General features: G+C 39.0%; 1 protein-coding gene across 12 annotated transcripts in view; it reads right to left on the minus strand.

Moving 5' to 3' along the window:
• PARD3 (par-3 family cell polarity regulator) overlaps positions 1–17,613 on the minus strand; it is a 448,908-nt gene that overhangs the window by 119,915 nt on the left and 311,380 nt on the right. For 8 of the 12 annotated variants that reach the window (XM_083826067.1, XM_083826066.1, XM_083826062.1 and 5 more), the window contains one exon: positions 1,241–1,351. The exons of 3 other annotated variants lie outside the window; for them this stretch is intronic. In XM_083826067.1, the coding sequence (XP_083682193.1) occupies positions 1,241–1,351 (111 nt within the window). Of the gene's footprint in view, positions 1–1,240; positions 1,352–3,015; positions 4,174–17,613 lie in introns of those variants that run through there. One more of the 12 variants, XM_083826059.1, reaches the window with a different exon arrangement.

Genomic DNA, 17,613 nt, shown 5'->3' on the forward strand with positions numbered 1-17,613 from the left:
AAAAAATATCCCAGAATGTAATCCAAACAGATGGTCTCATATGATAAAGTTTCTGCAGTTTAACAAGTTACTGTTGATCTTCAGTAACTCATAAATGTATAGCCTGCCTTAACTGTAATGTAAATCACTCAGCCTTAAAACAACTGAGAGCTAACCATTTTACATTGAACTGAGGAGACTACACAAGAGATATCATGGCTCTGCTATTCCAGTAAATTGTCAGAATGATGAAGCCATCATTTGCAAACTTCTGTTCTTACCCGCAGAAGTCCAAGGTGCATAGAGATGATGGTCAAAGGGATCATTCTAACTAGTCACACCTCCTGTACACGGACAACAAAATTTCCCTCCATAGTTCCTACTTCAATCCACAATTTATGGCTAAGCTATATGATAATTTTTAGATAAATCATCTCAACTCATTGTTCACTTTCACTGCTAAATGTGTCTGAATCTATTTACCATTCAGCATTCAAGCTATGTAGCCCTTTAAAGTTTGTCTCCTTACTGAAGAGATATCTATTCAAAGTCTCCACACACAACGCTGTATACTAGTTAATTTACAACCTAGACTCTGAGATTTTAACTAAATTGATACGAGAGATACCAGAGGTTAGGCCCCAAATAACTTAGGGCTACAAGAGACAGGATGAAAAGTAGAATGGAAATATTGAGAAGAGCATATGACATATACATTTAATAGGTTTTAATGGTAAAGGAAGCTGACAAGGAAAAATAGAGGTACTCACCACTCATTTTTACAATTAGCAGTTTAATATACATATCATTCCATAAACAGACTGCATGACACATAAATAGACTGAACCCCAGTGACAAATACACTGAAAATTATAATTTTTATGTTGTTTCTAAATATATCAGTGAAAAAACTAGATATGCAAGACTTTGAAGAAAAATACAAAACATACTTCATTCTATATAAATATTTGTTTTCTGAAAAAGTCAATAAAATCAGTTATAGAATGTATAGAGAAAACATTTAATGTTATTACTCCAGTCTCCTCAATAAGGAAAGGAGCTCTGGTCTATAAAAGATGCTTACTGCAGCCAAAAAAGCTGTGGATACTAGCATCCAAAATAAATCCAGCTTTGTCTTGTTATTTAAAATATATAAACATATCAACATTTGGGAAATTTCATCAGTGAAAATTGAACTTCGGTTATTTAGTTTAAAAAACAAACTCTCTCTATCAAGGTTTAAGCAAATACTGAAGTCTACCTCTCCTGTTCTTGCTTCATTCGTATTCTCTCCTCTTCTGAAGTAAGAGCTTCCTGCACTTTTATTTTACCCGTTTTCTCACTCTTGTCATCTTTGCGATGTTTGCCAAACCTGTTAATAACACACAAAAAAAGAATCTAACTTGTGAAATGAACACAATTGTATTTTCCTTTTCCTAAGACAAAAAAATCCTCCAAGAAAGGCTGCTTGAAAACCAGGAAGGGAAAGCACAAAGACCTCAGAATTTCAATTATTAATCTTTACAGGCTGCTTTTGTGTTTGTTGGGTTTTTTTGGTTTTTTTTTGTTTGTTTTTGCGTAAGTTGTTCATTTTTTTCTTGACTCCTCTTAAAAGTTTACAGAATTCCTCACTAAAGAACATAACAAACCAAAAAAGTTATAGTGCCACATTCTTGATTTCTGCCAGGAGTTTTGTGTCATTATTCTTAAATACATGGTCAAGCAATGTTTTAGAAATTATTTAACACTAACACTGCCAAAGAATGCAAATCAAGTTTACATTAAGTGAATGCTTTCACATATGAACTACAAAGAAACACCCAGCTGTATGCCCAACAACTGCCCTATAAGCAGTACCACCCTCCGCACCCTCCCCACAAAGCAGTTTCACCATCCAATGGACAACATCCAAAACAGAAATTGATTCTTTTTTACCACCAAGTTTTTTTGTTTGTTTGTTTGTTTTTAACTTTGTTACCCATGACTCTTTTCCCCCAAGGGAGTTCGGTGCAATGAGCAAGAGCAGAGGGAGGGTGCTGGCCAGGCTGCCCCAGATGCAGCGGGGTATTGCCAGCCCAGTGGCAATATCTCGCATCTTTTACCTCTCTCCCCCTTTACAGGCTGTGTTTCAACTATTTTATGTTTGTTCCATATTTGCACATTCCACTGCATTTTTTTTAGACGTTCAGGGAGAGCACAGTCTGGCATTTGAGATATTTAGCTATTATTAGGACAAAATTTTGTGTATTTGTAAGGCATTTCAGATCTTCTCTGATAGGAACGACTTTTGTATAGAGCAAACCAAACACACTCTAAATACAGCCCAAGTCTACATGACCATTTTCTGTCTCCTTAAGGCTGAGAGGATAACACATATCTATTACACAGTATCTTATTATAATACATACCTATTAAACACGGGATCATTTATCACACCAAAAAGCAGCAAGAATTATACTCCACAGATTGACACTTGCAGTACTTTGCACTCAAAGACCCAAATCAAACGTGAAACACAAGCACTGAAATGTGATGTGTCCAGCAATAATGCGGGCTCCAAAATGCTCACAAACGGTGAAATAAAACGTGCAGTTCTTAAAACTTTCTGCTGACCCATGAAAATAAATTGTTTAAAATGTTTCTTACAATACTTCCCCTTCTGTTCCTGTATATTCTAATACAAAGCCATGGTGTGGGCTGATGGCATAACACACAGTGAACCTGCAGAAAGATTCATTTCTGGCCACTCAGTCAAGAGATACTAATATACTGGGTAACCATGCTCATGGTTCCTAAAGCATCTGTTAAAAAAAAGAAAAGAGCAGTGTAGGAGTATGTACATAAACTTTAAAGTGCATGGCTGTTCTCCACAGTTCCCAGACTGCTCAATTCCAAATTCAGGCATATGAAAACTAAAATTGTTCAATAATAATTATCTGAAAAATGAAAGTCAGAGGACATGATAGGGTTAAGAAGCACAAAATACTACATAAAGTTAAATCTCTGATGTTGTAATGTGTTACATATAAAACGGACTAAATTCAGTGACCAGAAACACCAGCTTATACCTTTTAAAACATTCACCTGTTTATTAAAGAGCAGTCAAAAGCATTATACAAAACATTTACATATATGACACCAGAGATTCCAATCAAGTTCTGCATGTCTTACACCAGACAAAAGAGAATGGCTAATTTAAGATAGCCCTAAATCCTCTAGCCAAGAGAGGAGAAAAACCTTGGCAGAAAAAGCATGGAACGGAGCCATTTTACCCTGACACCCAGGGAGGGCTGGGGGTGGCAGGGCTCAGAGCGACACAACACGTGGGGCTGGGAGGAGATGCACAACATATGTCGTGCTGGAGCACACCACCTCTGGGATGCCCACGTTTGCTTCTCTCTGCTGCCCTTCCTCGCCCCATTTGAAATGTCAGGCAAACAAAGGAACCAACTTCTGGAGCAGCCAGTTCATTTCTGAAAATGAACTACTGGTTTAAAAAAAAAGAAGAAGAAGAAAAAGGTAAAATTGAATCAGTTAATACCCATCAGATTTTGGCAGCAAAACAGAATTTCTACCACCATAAATCAATTAACTGTAAGTATGAACAGAAATATATTGAAATCAATACCTTATTAAGAAAAAAAGAAATCTAAACAGGAAATTTATAATAATCCTTGTAAGCAATCTAGTAAATGTCTGGTGAGGCTGCATGACTGTGGGGAGACTACTTCTCACATTAACATGTAATGCAAACCTAGCAGAAATCAATGGTTTGAGTTTCCAGATCCAACCGTCCAAGTCCAGAACACGCCACACGTGTGCCGTGTTTCAACAGAGGCTGGGGGAAGTTACCACACAGGCAGTGCTCGCTGGAGCGGTAGGGCTCGGTTTGCTTTGACTCATGAGCAAGCTGTGACAACAACCCTTCTTCTCTTTCAGGGTATTTTCTTATCATCTTCTGCCCTCGGGGACATTCCTGATAGAGTTTCAAGAAGACATCGCTGGTCCTTTCCCAGGCATTTCAAAATTTCCCCATTCTGACAGGAGATTTTCCAGTGTCAATCTCTGATAAGCTCTGTGGTCATCCCAGCAGTGGACAGCCTGGCAGAATATGAACCACGGTGGTCTTGGAAAGTTGCCTTCTCTGGACTTTGTCACCCGCAGAAGTGATATATCTGCCATAGTCACCACTGCCTGTAATAAGTTCAGCAACATTAACTGCTCTGTCCCTACACTCAGACCCGGAATCATCAGTGCTGTCCTCCCACCTCCCTGATTGTGGCTTCATGTCTTTAACAGCATCACCTGCACAGGTAGTTAGTTCTCTGCGATAATTATACGTCACAGACCTGCACAACGGTTTCGGAAGCACGCTGCCCTAACTCAGTCTGACTCTAACCAAGTCTGCATACTTTTAGTAAGACCTCTGTGCAAAAATATTTACAAGCTCAAGATTCCTCTTTTCCACCGAGATCGCAAGTCCCCCATCTCTGTTAAGCTTCAGCTTACAATAGTAGCAGTAACAGACAGACAATAGAAAAACATTTTCCAGGCTCAGCAGCAACACTTGAGAAAGGTGTTTGAAAGAACCGTGAAGTGTGTACGTACATATGTACGCATGCACACCTCCCGCCCCAGCCTTTAATTTCTGCAGAGGGAGCCAACATTCCCTACTCTGAACGACGTTCAAAGCTTTTGCTAAGATTACTCTTGCTAACAGTAAGTGTGTTTGTTATTTATTTCTGTTAAAAGTGTTTGCTCCGTGAAGTATGATTTATAGCCATAATGAAACCCACCGCCCAAATCAGCATCCTCTCCACCAAATTCATAAGTTATTTATAAATTATTTAACATTCATGTTCAAGCCAAGTTTAACCACATAAGAGCAACACAGAGCAATACTGAGGCACGCCATTAAAGCAAGCTGAAAAGCACTCCCCTAACTGTACAACACTCAATGCACTCCGGGGATTAGGCTGGTGCCAAGCTACCCAAAATCACCAGTTCTTCCAGTTTCCTCATGTAGATGTTTTCTACTCTGATTTGTAAATATTAGGCAAAACTGGACACTTAAAAATAAAAATAAGGGTATTTAGATCAGTGAGATTCAAGCAGCCCATGCAATATCCTTTCAATACACCAAACACACATCATACAGCCACCCTGAGGCTTGGCAGCCTGTGCTAGAACCCCTCCCTGCTGCTCTCCAGTGGCACTTGTGTAGCTGTCTGATTCAAAAGAAGTAACGTGTGGGTCAGGTCCCCGGAATTACTCCTGGCACTTAAAACACCCCAAACTGACGCAGGGAAAAGATCTGGCTTACCTCTGTAAAAGTTTCACCTTATTAAATGTGCAAGTGGCATGCTCTGGGACTTGCCCCTTGAGCAATATAACGTGAGTGACACATTCCCTGCAACCCACCAGCACGTGCATCATTGCTAAGCCGTATTTCTTTACTGCTCACTCAAAAAGGAAGGAACGATGGAATTAGGATGCACGTCCTATACGTGACCCACGGCAACTTTGGAATTTTACTGCTTCTAGCACTATTTCTTCCATAATGCACACATTGAATGTCCTGGCACACCCACGTAATAACTTCCCCCACTGAAGCAACTGCTCGCTTGTAATAACAACCTACAGCTGGAAGCTCACAGAGTGCAATCGCTAACAATATCTCCCTTGTAAAATAGCAATCACCGCCCATTTGTCCTGTGTCAGAGACTCTCTAGACTTCTGCAAGAACATGGCCTTGAGAACACTGCCGAGTGATTTGATCCCAGCCCTCGCTGCTCACCTCACTGATGCAGGAGCTGTTCTCTGCTGCACGCAGCTGGGTAGCGTGTGCCTGAAGCACCTGGAGATTTGCAGGCCCTTGTCTGAACCCATGATCATCTCATTCTCATTGCTCTCAGGCTGGCTGCTGGGATACTCGTCGCAGTTCTTACAAATGCAAATGAAATTACAACTTTATTTTTTTTTCCCCTGAAGCAGACACGAGAACTGAACTGCTCAGGACCAGTGCAGAATCAAAGCTTCTTGCATTAGTGAAAAGGAGGACCGTGTTTAAAAACAAAGGCAAGAACTACTGTTGGAATTAAAAACCAAAACAGTGCAGAAAAGGAGCATCTGCGACACTGATGTTCAGACAATCCTGAGAATCTAATTCCAAGCTCCTGTCATATCCTAAGTGTGCTGCCAACAATTTGTGAGCTATAAAAGCCCTACCTAAAATCAGTGCACAAGATACCACTGCAGAGACACAAGTCACCCCATGACGCACAGCACAAGCATACACTGCTGCCTCGCATATTTAGGACAGAATACATCCTGATGCTAAAGCTTGAGCTACATCAGATGCTGTGGAGCACCTGCTGTCACAGCAGCACAGCGCTGATCTGCAGCCACCACTTCCCCAAGTCTGCGTTCATAGAAGCAGAACACAGAATAATGTTACTCATGGTGAAAAATAAAGATCATGTAAAATAAAGACCAATGTACATTTTCCCCCAAACAATTGAAAAAATACCTGCTTATTATCATATTCTTTCATAGGCATAGCTTAATATTTCTTTGAGTACGTACGTGTGTGTTAAATAATAATATTTTTATAATGGTAGCAACATTTACAAATACATGAACAACATCTCACTTATCAGCTACTTTATTCAGTAGTTCTCTCATCTAAACCCTGTTTACAGTACAGCTAAACGTTAGCTATAAAAACTTAGCTAAAAAGCAGTTTAATTTTATTCTGTAACTGCATAAGCAAGAACTTCCAGAAAGAAACTTCTATGACTAATTGAATACAGGTTGTAAATTAAAAATACCCTGTCTATCCAAGAATGTGAGAAATAGATGAAAGAGAGCAGCTGAAATCTTGTTCATTCTAATTGCCAAGATACTCCAGGGTTCTACTTAATTTATAGCTTCTTAATTCTCCTTTTACATTAAGGGTTAGAGAAAATTTCAAGATAAGTGTAAATGCTCAAAGTCATATTCACAGATCCACAGACTTAATCCTGAAATTCAGCCAACAATAGCAATTATAGTACGTGAAAATTTTCAAAAATATGAGAGGATCATTTTTTAAAGATTACATTAGAGGAAAGGGCTATCCTCAGACCCTATGATACTAGTTTGTTGTATTATAGTTAACAAAAAGACGAGAACACAGGCCTATATGTCTGATGCTTGACCCTAAAATAGGAAATCCCATGAACTTTGTGGATAATCTAATCAAACTCAAATGCACACCCAAACCTCTCTGTCAGTCCCTAGCTGGCTTACTTGCAAGCTTACTTGCTTGAATGACCACCACCCACAAGGAGGTGGCCTCATCCAGCACCTATCACACTCAACAGAAAGACACCAACTAGAAAGTGTCTTCAGTGGCTGTGGGCCAATGCATCAGAGCGACTAAACAGTGTGAGACTCAACAGAGAAGGAAGCTGCTTGGATTGCAACAGAACATTTAAAGAACAAGCTCAAGCTACATCATGATGCCATATATAAAAATATGTAAAATTTATATAAAATGTACATGTAAATGATTTTTCATAAATAAATACATAGACTGAAGAAATGAAGAAAGGAGAATGTATGGGTGGTAGCAGCAGAAATTCCATATTTACAACTTATCTTAAAAATAGCTTCAGTTTACAAGAATATATATCAGTATCCTTGATATAACAAAACAAATATACATATAATCTGCTAAATGGATTTTTCTCTGATGCGTTACTGATGAGACCATTGTCGTCTGCCAAATCATCCACATATTTCATTAGAATAAAGAGCTATAGAAGAAACATGCATTAGTTGATTAATGAAAAAAAAAAAACATGAAAATTGATTGAGACAGAAGAAGTTCAGTAGCATTATGTTCCTTAATAGAAAAAAGACCATCATTAAAAATTAACAAATGGTAAGTGTCTTGAGCTACTCCATCAGTGCCTTCTGTCTTCAACGCATGTTCTTTTCCCTGTAGTAGCAACAGTGCTCACACACACACAACCTAACACTACTCACAGGATTTTGCAATGACTTGTGTAGTCTTTTTCACCCTCCTGTGTCAGCAAAATCGTAGAATTTATATTGCAAAAGATTATTGTGACACACACAAACATTCTGTTGCTAAAATAAAATTTAATAAGCATAAACAACAGTTCAACATAGCACACAAACGAAAATCACCCTGGCTAGTGATGACTTGAGTGTTTATAAGCCTTCTTTTAGAAGCAAAATTGTGCAAGTGCTATTTTTAAAAATATCCTTTTAAGTGCAAATATTTACATGCTTGCAGTGTATTCCAAGCAATAGCCAGTTGTCACATCTAATCAAATTAGTGGATAAAACTCCACTTGTTAGGAGGGACAACAGAAGAAGCTGGAGTGACTCAGCAGCATCACTGTCCTGAGGTGATACAGAAGCACTGATGTACGGGCAAGCAGGAGCAAGGTACCTGGCTACAGGAGCTTGTGGGCATAGTTGAACTAAGCATTTACTACTTTTCATTTTGTACAGGTTTTCTCGGTGATGTTAAACCTGAGGAAACAGCAAACTTTCTGGTACAACAGTCAGCTGAAACCCTCCTCTGCCAGGAAGGTTCCTGGAGAATTCAGGTGTCCCAAACCAAGAAATGGGCATTACAGAAGGACACAGATAACTCCTGGAAATGGAGAAAACCTCTGGAGAGATACGCTCATATCTCTTCAGAGCAATAAAGCTCGCCTTCAAGCAATACACTTATGTGCTCAATCACAAATGCAGAAGCTAAAACCAGGAGAACCAAACTATTAGCCCTCTCTGCAGTTGCCTTGAGAGGCGAGGCTCTTCTGTGATATCATATTCACACATTTTCTCCCTGTATCCTCTGGTTCACTTTCCAAACATTAAAAAACACTTTCGGCTGTGTTCAGGTAGGGATTCATGTAGAGCTGAACAAACGAAGGCTTCCCAAAACCAGCAGCTAGGACAGCACACACGTCGCCACCCTTCGTGTGCGACATTACCAGCCATTCCCCCAACAACTTCCTGGAAAGACCTGGAAACAACATATGGGATTGGTAACTGGTTCCAGCCACTGAAGCTTAATCCGCCTGCCTTTGTGAGTCAGTATCCCGACTTCACAGAAAACGGGTATAATGCCAAACCAAGAGACATGTCATGAGGTTTCATTCAATTATTTTCATAAACAGTTTTGATAACATTTCCTGAAAGGCATGACACAACAGGCAGAATATTATTCACACCAAGGCGCTCTCTTTTCACAACTTAAGCATTTGTAATATTTACTTCCAGCATAAAATGGTGGAACTTTTAAAAACAGATTTCTTTTAGGAGAGACCATCTGTTTGCAAATTTCTAAACAGAAGACAATCTTGCGTTGCTTCTCCTGATTGCCTAAAAGCAGCAGGAACCATTGACAGGTGTAATAAAATAATAATAATAATTCACAAGAAATAAAAAAACAAAAACAAAACAAAACAAAAACAACCAATCCAAACTATTGCAGTTTAAAAACAGGCTGAGAAGGTCGAAGGAAGTGGGGATACTTTTACACTGATAATATTTTAAAAACACCACCAAGACAGCAAACAAACAAGAGATTCATCTGTTGAACGGCCGAACCAACTCAGTAAGCAATACCACAGTGTACTAAAAGTCACCATAAATAACTGATTTCCATGGTGGTGAGCCAAAACCTGTTAAGCTGTGGATTGTGGCATCCTGGAAGAAATGAGGAATGAAAGAGAAAGCTTCTGTTTAGATACAACTCTGCTAGCAATCATCAATGATAGCAGCAGCCACAGAAGCACTACATGACATTTTAAGGGAAGTTTCACAACTGTCTAAGTATTTTAAAGTTTGTTTTTGTGACAAAACCTCTTTAATATAGTGCATGTCTTCCAAAATGAGAGTAGTTATTGACCACAAAGTTCCTTGCTCTAAGATCAGAGTTCACATACAAAGCATGAGCTATTTGTCATTGAAGAAAGTAACTGATACGTGTGATGCAGCCAAACTAATTCAGTCTTTTAATAGAGAATGTAAACTTAGTGGGCAGCATATCCTTTCTTCACTGTCATTTAATGCACTTACAAATGCTCCCGCCCGCTTCTCAGTCAGAATTTGCCACTCCAGACTGCAGTGCCCTGTTAGGTAATCCAGCACTGGGAACACTGGGCAGTAAAATGTTACAACAACAAATGGAAAACTGTAAATACAAATTGCAGAAAAATAAAGTTCAGTTTCACCTACAAAATGAAGAGCAAGATCCTGAAAATGTCTGTGTGAAGTCCTCCAGGATGTCAACTCATCTTGCATAGAAATGGACACACAACCCTCTGCTTTGCTCTATGTAATACTGTAGAGCAGGTTTTAAAAAAGTAATCCTGCATGCTAAGCACCAACAGCAGCCTGCTGTTAGCAGGTGCCCCACTATTTTTGAGTCTCAAGTACAAAGCAGTTATTCTTCTATGACCTAAGCAATCTTTCTTTTCTGAGTTGGGTAAAATGTTCCTGCCCAGCACACCGGGTGCCAAGGGCAGCCCTCTCGCTCTTGCTCAAGCCATGTTGAGCAGGTCACAAAACCTCATCCCCGCGCTCCACACTGGACAACTGCTACAGTGCAACCACGCAGACCAGGATGGGGACACTTCTACTGCTGTACTTGTTGCACTCTACAGATTAGTTCAAAAATTGTGGGCCAATTTAGGTATTAATAATACTACATTGTATGCCTCTAATTACCAGTGTCCACTAGGAGTGCTCACAGAGAGCGTTTAAACCGTGGCTACTCTTCAACACCATCCTGACAGCTACGCTTCTAATTCCTGCTCTGTTCATTTTAATGCATTATTGTTTCAAAATACAATGCTACAAAATTGCAAATTACATCTGGCTCAAGGGCTGATTATGAGAAATACTAGCACTTCTGCCTCTGCGTGAATAACTCTGATAATAATGAGAGATTGATTGAGCTCCAAGAAGTCCAAATGATGAGAAGGGTCAATTTGAACATTTCTATTAGCTTCTTTTGTTAAATCTAACACTTTGCCAGGCCAGAGACAAATACTGCATCTGGTTACCATGATTTTTTCCAACCTTACAGAAGTACAATTTAGAAAATGGGTACTGGTCTAAAGGCAGACCTTATAAGAAATGCTAATGAAGCATAAAAAACCATCCGTTTTACTGGCACTCAAGGCCAAAAAAAGAAAAGTTGCAAGGGAAATTTGCTTCAACTCTTTCTTGGCAGAAAAGAAAAAAAAAATATTATTTTTTTTTTGGTACAAAAAGTCTTCATTACTCCAGTTTGCAACTGAAACGCTTGCTCGTGTATATATGAGCACAGCATACTTTATGTAAACGTGAGTTGCAATAAAACAGATTATTGAAGATGCTTGCTAAGCACGTGCAACAGGCAAAGAAAGGAGGACACAAATGTAAAACACCAACTAGTTAGACCAGGAAATTGCAGTAACATTACTCCAACAACTTAGTCGTGCAGTCTGGCAATTACACTGTATAAAATCAGCAAAAGCCAACACAGATGCACAAAAAGTTAATCAAACTACTGACAGTTCATCCGGAACCTTCCAAAGATTAAAACTTCCCTACAGATCTCATTATCTAGAAATGTTAATATGTCAGTCAGCACTTTTTCTGTCAATTACTGAAAGTCGTGGTTGATACGAATCTCCGAGAAAATAACCTCTGTAGGGTAAATTAAGCTATAAGTGATGTCTCTATATCTTTAGTCTCATTCACATATTTACACTTCATAGGAAGCAGGGAAGGCACAATTGTTTTTCAGTACAGGACGACAGACAATACTGTAGGATCTGTGGGACGTGTCTAACGAAAATATTCCCCGAAGCCCAAATGAGCTGGCAGCTGCCATTATCTTTGAGGATGCCTATGGCAGAAAAATGCAATTCCCCTTGTTGAGCTGCAGTACCTGAGTGCAGGTGGCTGTGGGCTACATTTGAGGGTTTCCTGTCCCGTTCTGGGTTCTACAGTGCCACTTAAGTCTCTTCAAAGATGAGAAAGAATAAACTTTACTTGAAATTATTAAAAATTAATGCCAATAGGAAACTTATGCAAGTGCTCTAGAACACAACTTAATTAAGTTACAACGAATGCCCCTGAGTGGTCATAAAAACACAGGGCAAAAAATAATAGCTATGCTGTTTTGGAAGTCTGTTACAAAGACAGGGCTAAGCCAGAGGACCCAGCCTGAGCCAAGCCTCTTTTTTAGCACGCGTTAGCATGCCCCTGCTGGCTTCGCACATTTCTGCCGATTCTATCAGCTGGTACTCTGCCCAGCGGCACGAAAATTGAGTTTATATACGCGGTACCTTCCAGGTGGAAAACGAAGAGCGAGACTTCGCACCACAGCAACAGCAGCGGAACAAAACATCTCCGGGGCGGATGCAACGAGGCTCGGGTGGATCAGCCCTGGGAAGCCAGCTTGGCAGCGAGTCCCCACAGCAGCTGGCGCAGGGGCTGGCCCAGAGCTACCTTGAGCCCTGGGGACTCCCAGCATCCTGCAGCTGCCAGTAGTCGGAGCCTGAGCTGTCTGCACGGTAACTGCCGTCGAAATAACTCTATCAGTTGCGATTTACGCTGCTGATTATTTCAGGGCCAATTTGGGAACAGAGATTTATTTCAGATTGAAAACGCGTACAAGCCAGGACTCGCACCGGACTAATTAAAGGCAAGAGATGTGGGCTGGTGGGGTTTGATTTGGGGTTTCAGCCCCCCTGTAAATAAGCTCCTAGCACAGAAGATCTGAGACTGGCGCCAGCCCCATACACACTGGCATTTTTGATCTCATTTGTATATGCTCAGGCACTATAAGTGAGTGACTGGGCTTATATTTATTTAGAAAACCAGACAGATGATATTTAAAATAAACCCAATCTTGACATCTAAGATATTCAGCTCCTGAGATTTTATTCCTGAAATGAGATCAGGTCTGCTTGTGCTTGGTGCTGCAGACGGTATTACAGCAATCCTCACTGCCACATTAGTATTTCTTCTGAATGTAAAACGTAATTTTTATTATAGCCTAAAAAAAAAAAATCTTTAAAAAAAATTAAGTCCTGTTGAAAAATGGCACCTAGTCTTCACTTTTATCTTACACAAGCTGTTTTCTTACTTTTACAGTTATAAAAGGCAAACAGAATTAGCAAAGTATTTTAAGTTCCAAAGATGATATCAGGACCCCTAGCAGTTACAGATGATAGCACTGTTGGTATCATTACCTGCTCAGCAACATCAGAGGAAAGAAATACTTTATCTGTAACACTACACATGAAACTCGTGCTTGTAGAAGCATGTTATGTTCTCAGTTTCAGGATTTTAGCACTACGGGTTAAAGACAAAGATAGTATCTAAAATAATATTGTGAAATATTTGAGATTTATTTGTAGTATGTTGCTGTTGAAATGTGTAACAGTAATTCGGCTTGCATTCTAAATATTGCTGGCACACCTGGTGTTGAATATGCTGGAAGCATTTGCAATTGGTACCAAAATGTACTACATTCATTATTGTGGTACTCAAAAATGCTGATACAGCTAAGAGTCGAGATGCATTTTTGTTACTAAATTCTCTTTTGCAAAACTTTATAGACCTAATCCACAAACTTTGTTTCTGATTAGATATTTCCTTATGAAGTACTACCTGTAGCAGCATTAACAGAAAATCTACATATATTTTCAGTCATCCAAAAATCACATCCACCTTCCAAACTAAACACCAGCATCTGGAAGCAGTAGATAGCCTATGCTTTTAGCACACAGATATTTTGTATTTCTATAAAGCAGGAAATGCCACAGAACATCAAAGCACTTGGAGACTGTAGCATGGGGAAGGTGCTATCCCATTTTCACAATGAGAAAACAGTTCTTCCTCAAAGCTTAAATGGCCTGTCAAACTCCCAGAGACTTCTATACTGCAAGCACAAACAACTTTGGGACTAACTTTCTTCAGCCTCCATTGTTAGTATCTCCCAGACAAAGTCGAGTCTATAAAGTTAATACATTTGCTAAACTAATTATTTTTTAACAATTTTCCTACCAATACAGCATTACTAACATACTTTCAACATAAACTTCCAAACCCTTTAAAATAGCCATATCGATACTATGTTATTATATATATGCTGCAAATAGTTAAGACCGTCAAGTAGCTCCACGAAAACACACCATATTCTTTTTCCTTTCAGGAGCAAGAGCTATAAGGCCGATGTCAAAAAAAGTCCTGAAAAAAAGTGTTAGCATTTGTAGAGACTACAAATTTATCTTCTGCAGAAGTAAACGTTTCAAGATTTACTGTTAGTCACATCATCAGCTAGCCAAACATACCCTGTAAAACTAGTTCATGAAATGAATGTATTCCAGCAGGGTCTATTTTACAAACATCTACAGCCTTTTCTTGCACTCCTGCTTATTGTAAGCTTGTACAGAAGCAGTAAAAGTTAATATGCAGAGGAACACTACATTAACTACTGAAATGTTATTGCACATCAAAAAGGTTTACTGCTACTTTGCAAACATGCTTACCTGAGTGCCATAAAACACTGACATATAATGAGTCAGATCTATTGCAGTGCATTGCAATCAGGTCTTCACTCTCATCGTGTAAAAGCATCTCCTTGATACAAGTCATTCTACATGATCTTCAAAAGAGAATTTTGTATATGATCTTCTACAAAATTTGTTAGTGTTTTGGAATTAGGGAAATACATAACAAATTGTCAGCAACAGGATAAATTGCTAAGAACTGAAGACACACATACTATTTTGTACTTGAATACAAAGGCACCTGTGTTATTATCTCAAAAAATTCTTGAGCTGATGATCACTGAAAGCCTAGAAGACTGATCAGAGAAGAACCACTACATGGTTACCCCGTTCTGGTGCTCCACCCTTGGCAACTACTACTCCCTCAACTACTGATTACCGTCAAAGACAAAATACTGGGGTAAGGGGGCTTACCAGCTATCGTTCAACCTTGTATGGCTGCATTCTTATGTTTTTATGCAAAACTCCAAAGAATGTGCTGAACACAAAAAGAATTAAAATAACATTTTCTCTCCCTCCAAAAGCCTCCAAAACCAGCTTCTTTGTGACTGGCTGAACTACAAACGCTCAAGGTTTTTCTTGGTATGGGTACTTTGAGAGGAAAAGTGAAGAATACCAGAATGAGTGCAACACAAATTTTATGTTTTTAATTGAAAACCGGGTGATAGTTTCCAGTGTCACATGAAATAGTAGAAAGAACGATTTCTGTAGACTGTTTCTTCCTCAACTCTAAAGAAAATAATAATCTTTTCTAGCTCAGTAGATTATACTGGTTGCTATTAGGTATCATATCATAGTCACGCTTGGTGTCCTACTAGTTGCAAGTCAAAAACTATTCAGAGCAAGACACACGGAAGCACAGTAAAAATCACCTGTTTACAGGTAAATTCTTCCTTAACACTTAACACACAATGGGTGGCTCACGGTCACAAATATATATGCTTAGCCGTGTTATTTCCTATGTTGTTGATGGTCAAGGAACTTCAGGGCCAGCAAGTCCCTCATGGCAATCATGTATCACAAACATCCTTTAAAATTTAAACTTTTTGGATAACAATCTTATTTTACATACATATTTGTGCTTCATGAGAAGGATAAGTAGGTGTTTATTGATTCTGATTTTTTGTACCAGTGATTATTCAGCAAATCTTGTTCCCATCTCCTCTTACCGAGGACAAATACTTTTCACTAGGAGAGTGGTTAAGCACTGGAACAGGCTGCCGAGAGAGGCAGCCCAATCTCCATCCTTGGAGATATTTGAAACTCAACGGGGCTTGACACTCGGCAAGCTGACAAAATGTGCAAGTTGCACTGCTGTGAGCAGGGGTTGAACCAAGCAGAGATCCCTTCCTACCAGAATCATTCTATCAGTGTATTATTTTCAATGTCTGTTCAGTTCCTCCTAATTCTACTTTTTTCTTTTTTGTTTGTTTGTTTCTTTTGTTTGTTTGATTGCTTCTTTTTTTTTTTTTTCCTCTAGAAGAACTGATAAAAGGATTCAAAGTGAGGGACATATCACTTGCATACCCCATGGGTATTGTGTTTCTAATACCAGCTTCTCTTCTACTCTTTCTACAAAACTTTTGTTCGTCTTATTTTTCTCAGAAAGAGCAACAACAACATAAAAGCCTAAATAAGCTCTCTAAATGCCTTATACCCACCCTTTTCTTACTGCATTCATGGAAATGCATGACCTCACAGACTATTTCTATTCCAGTATATTTCATTTCAGAAATCATACTGACTTAAAACCATTTTGCCATTCTCACTGAAGTGTTTTACAGCTCTGTATTTAATGATTATTTCTCTGCACAACAGTAAGACGCACGAAAATCTTAGCAGGGCATCAACATTCCTACACACTGTGAATCCAGATTGCTCACAAGAAGTGAAATGCAGCTGTAAGTTAGAGCTTTGTCTTTTAGAAAAGGATCAGCTCTCCTGGAGCTGCCCTCTTAGGTACCTCGAGTAACTACGACGTAATAGCCCGTGACATCTTCTACTGTAAAAATACTTCAAGTTGCATTAATTTTCTTCCAAGAAATACATTCCTATTCCTGTTTTTAAAAAGGATTTTCAAAAAAAAAGACTCAGCTTTAAAAACAATCTAAAGGCAAAGCATCTGTAACCTATATCAATATACCGGTGCTATCAGTAGCAAATTAAATCCCCAAGGAACATTTCCAACAGATAATGAAACAAATGCCATTAGTGGAGCTTTTCATCTAACAGATCCTTCACTTCTGAAGACAGTATTTATTTACCGTACTTTGTTAGGGACTAACACGTTGACTAGTTAGTAGTCTTCAATTATCACATCAGGTGGAGGAAAAAATCCTATTTCTAAACGAGCTAAAACTGAAATTGACTTTGAATCTCTGAACTGTCAACAAATTCTTCTATGAAAAGGCTTGCTTTACAGAGATTATAAAGTGGGTGTCATCCTTGACACTTGCATTCTATATTCATACTCCAGGCCTGGAAGAGAAATGCTGCAGAGCGCCAGGAAGGATCTTGGAGGGCTCAGCTGTCATGCTGCATGCCTCCCTCACTTGCTTTGCAGTCAGATACGGTGCTGTAGATGTCAAAGGTTCTCTATTTAAACTCACTGACAAGCAAAGGAAGAATACTGGGAGAATATGTTAGCAGCTACTATGAACTTGTCTCTAGTATCAGGTCACCCCGACACTTATTTCAGGATGTTAGAAACAAAAGCTCTGATTCTATCCAAATTAAAAAAAAAAAATATACGATATACCCTCATCAGATTTACAAGTTCAAGATTTACTATGGGAAAATCCGGTGTTAAAAGTACATGCAACAAAGAACTGCTTTCTGTCAGAATGACAAACTAGAAAGCCACATACGATTATGTTAATCTCTCGTTTCAGATCTCTCTCGCACAATTGCATACCACTGCTTTCTGTGTTTCATGTAAAAGTCACAGAGTTTACTAACCATTTAATGAAGCTACATTCCTTAAATCCCTGACAGATTATGTGAGGTTGTTTGGATCAGAAATAAGAATTTGCCATTC

Source organism: Anser anser (assembly GCF_964211835.1).
Source record: "Anser anser genome assembly, chromosome: 2".
NCBI classification, from domain to species: domain Eukaryota; kingdom Metazoa; phylum Chordata; class Aves; order Anseriformes; family Anatidae; genus Anser; species Anser anser.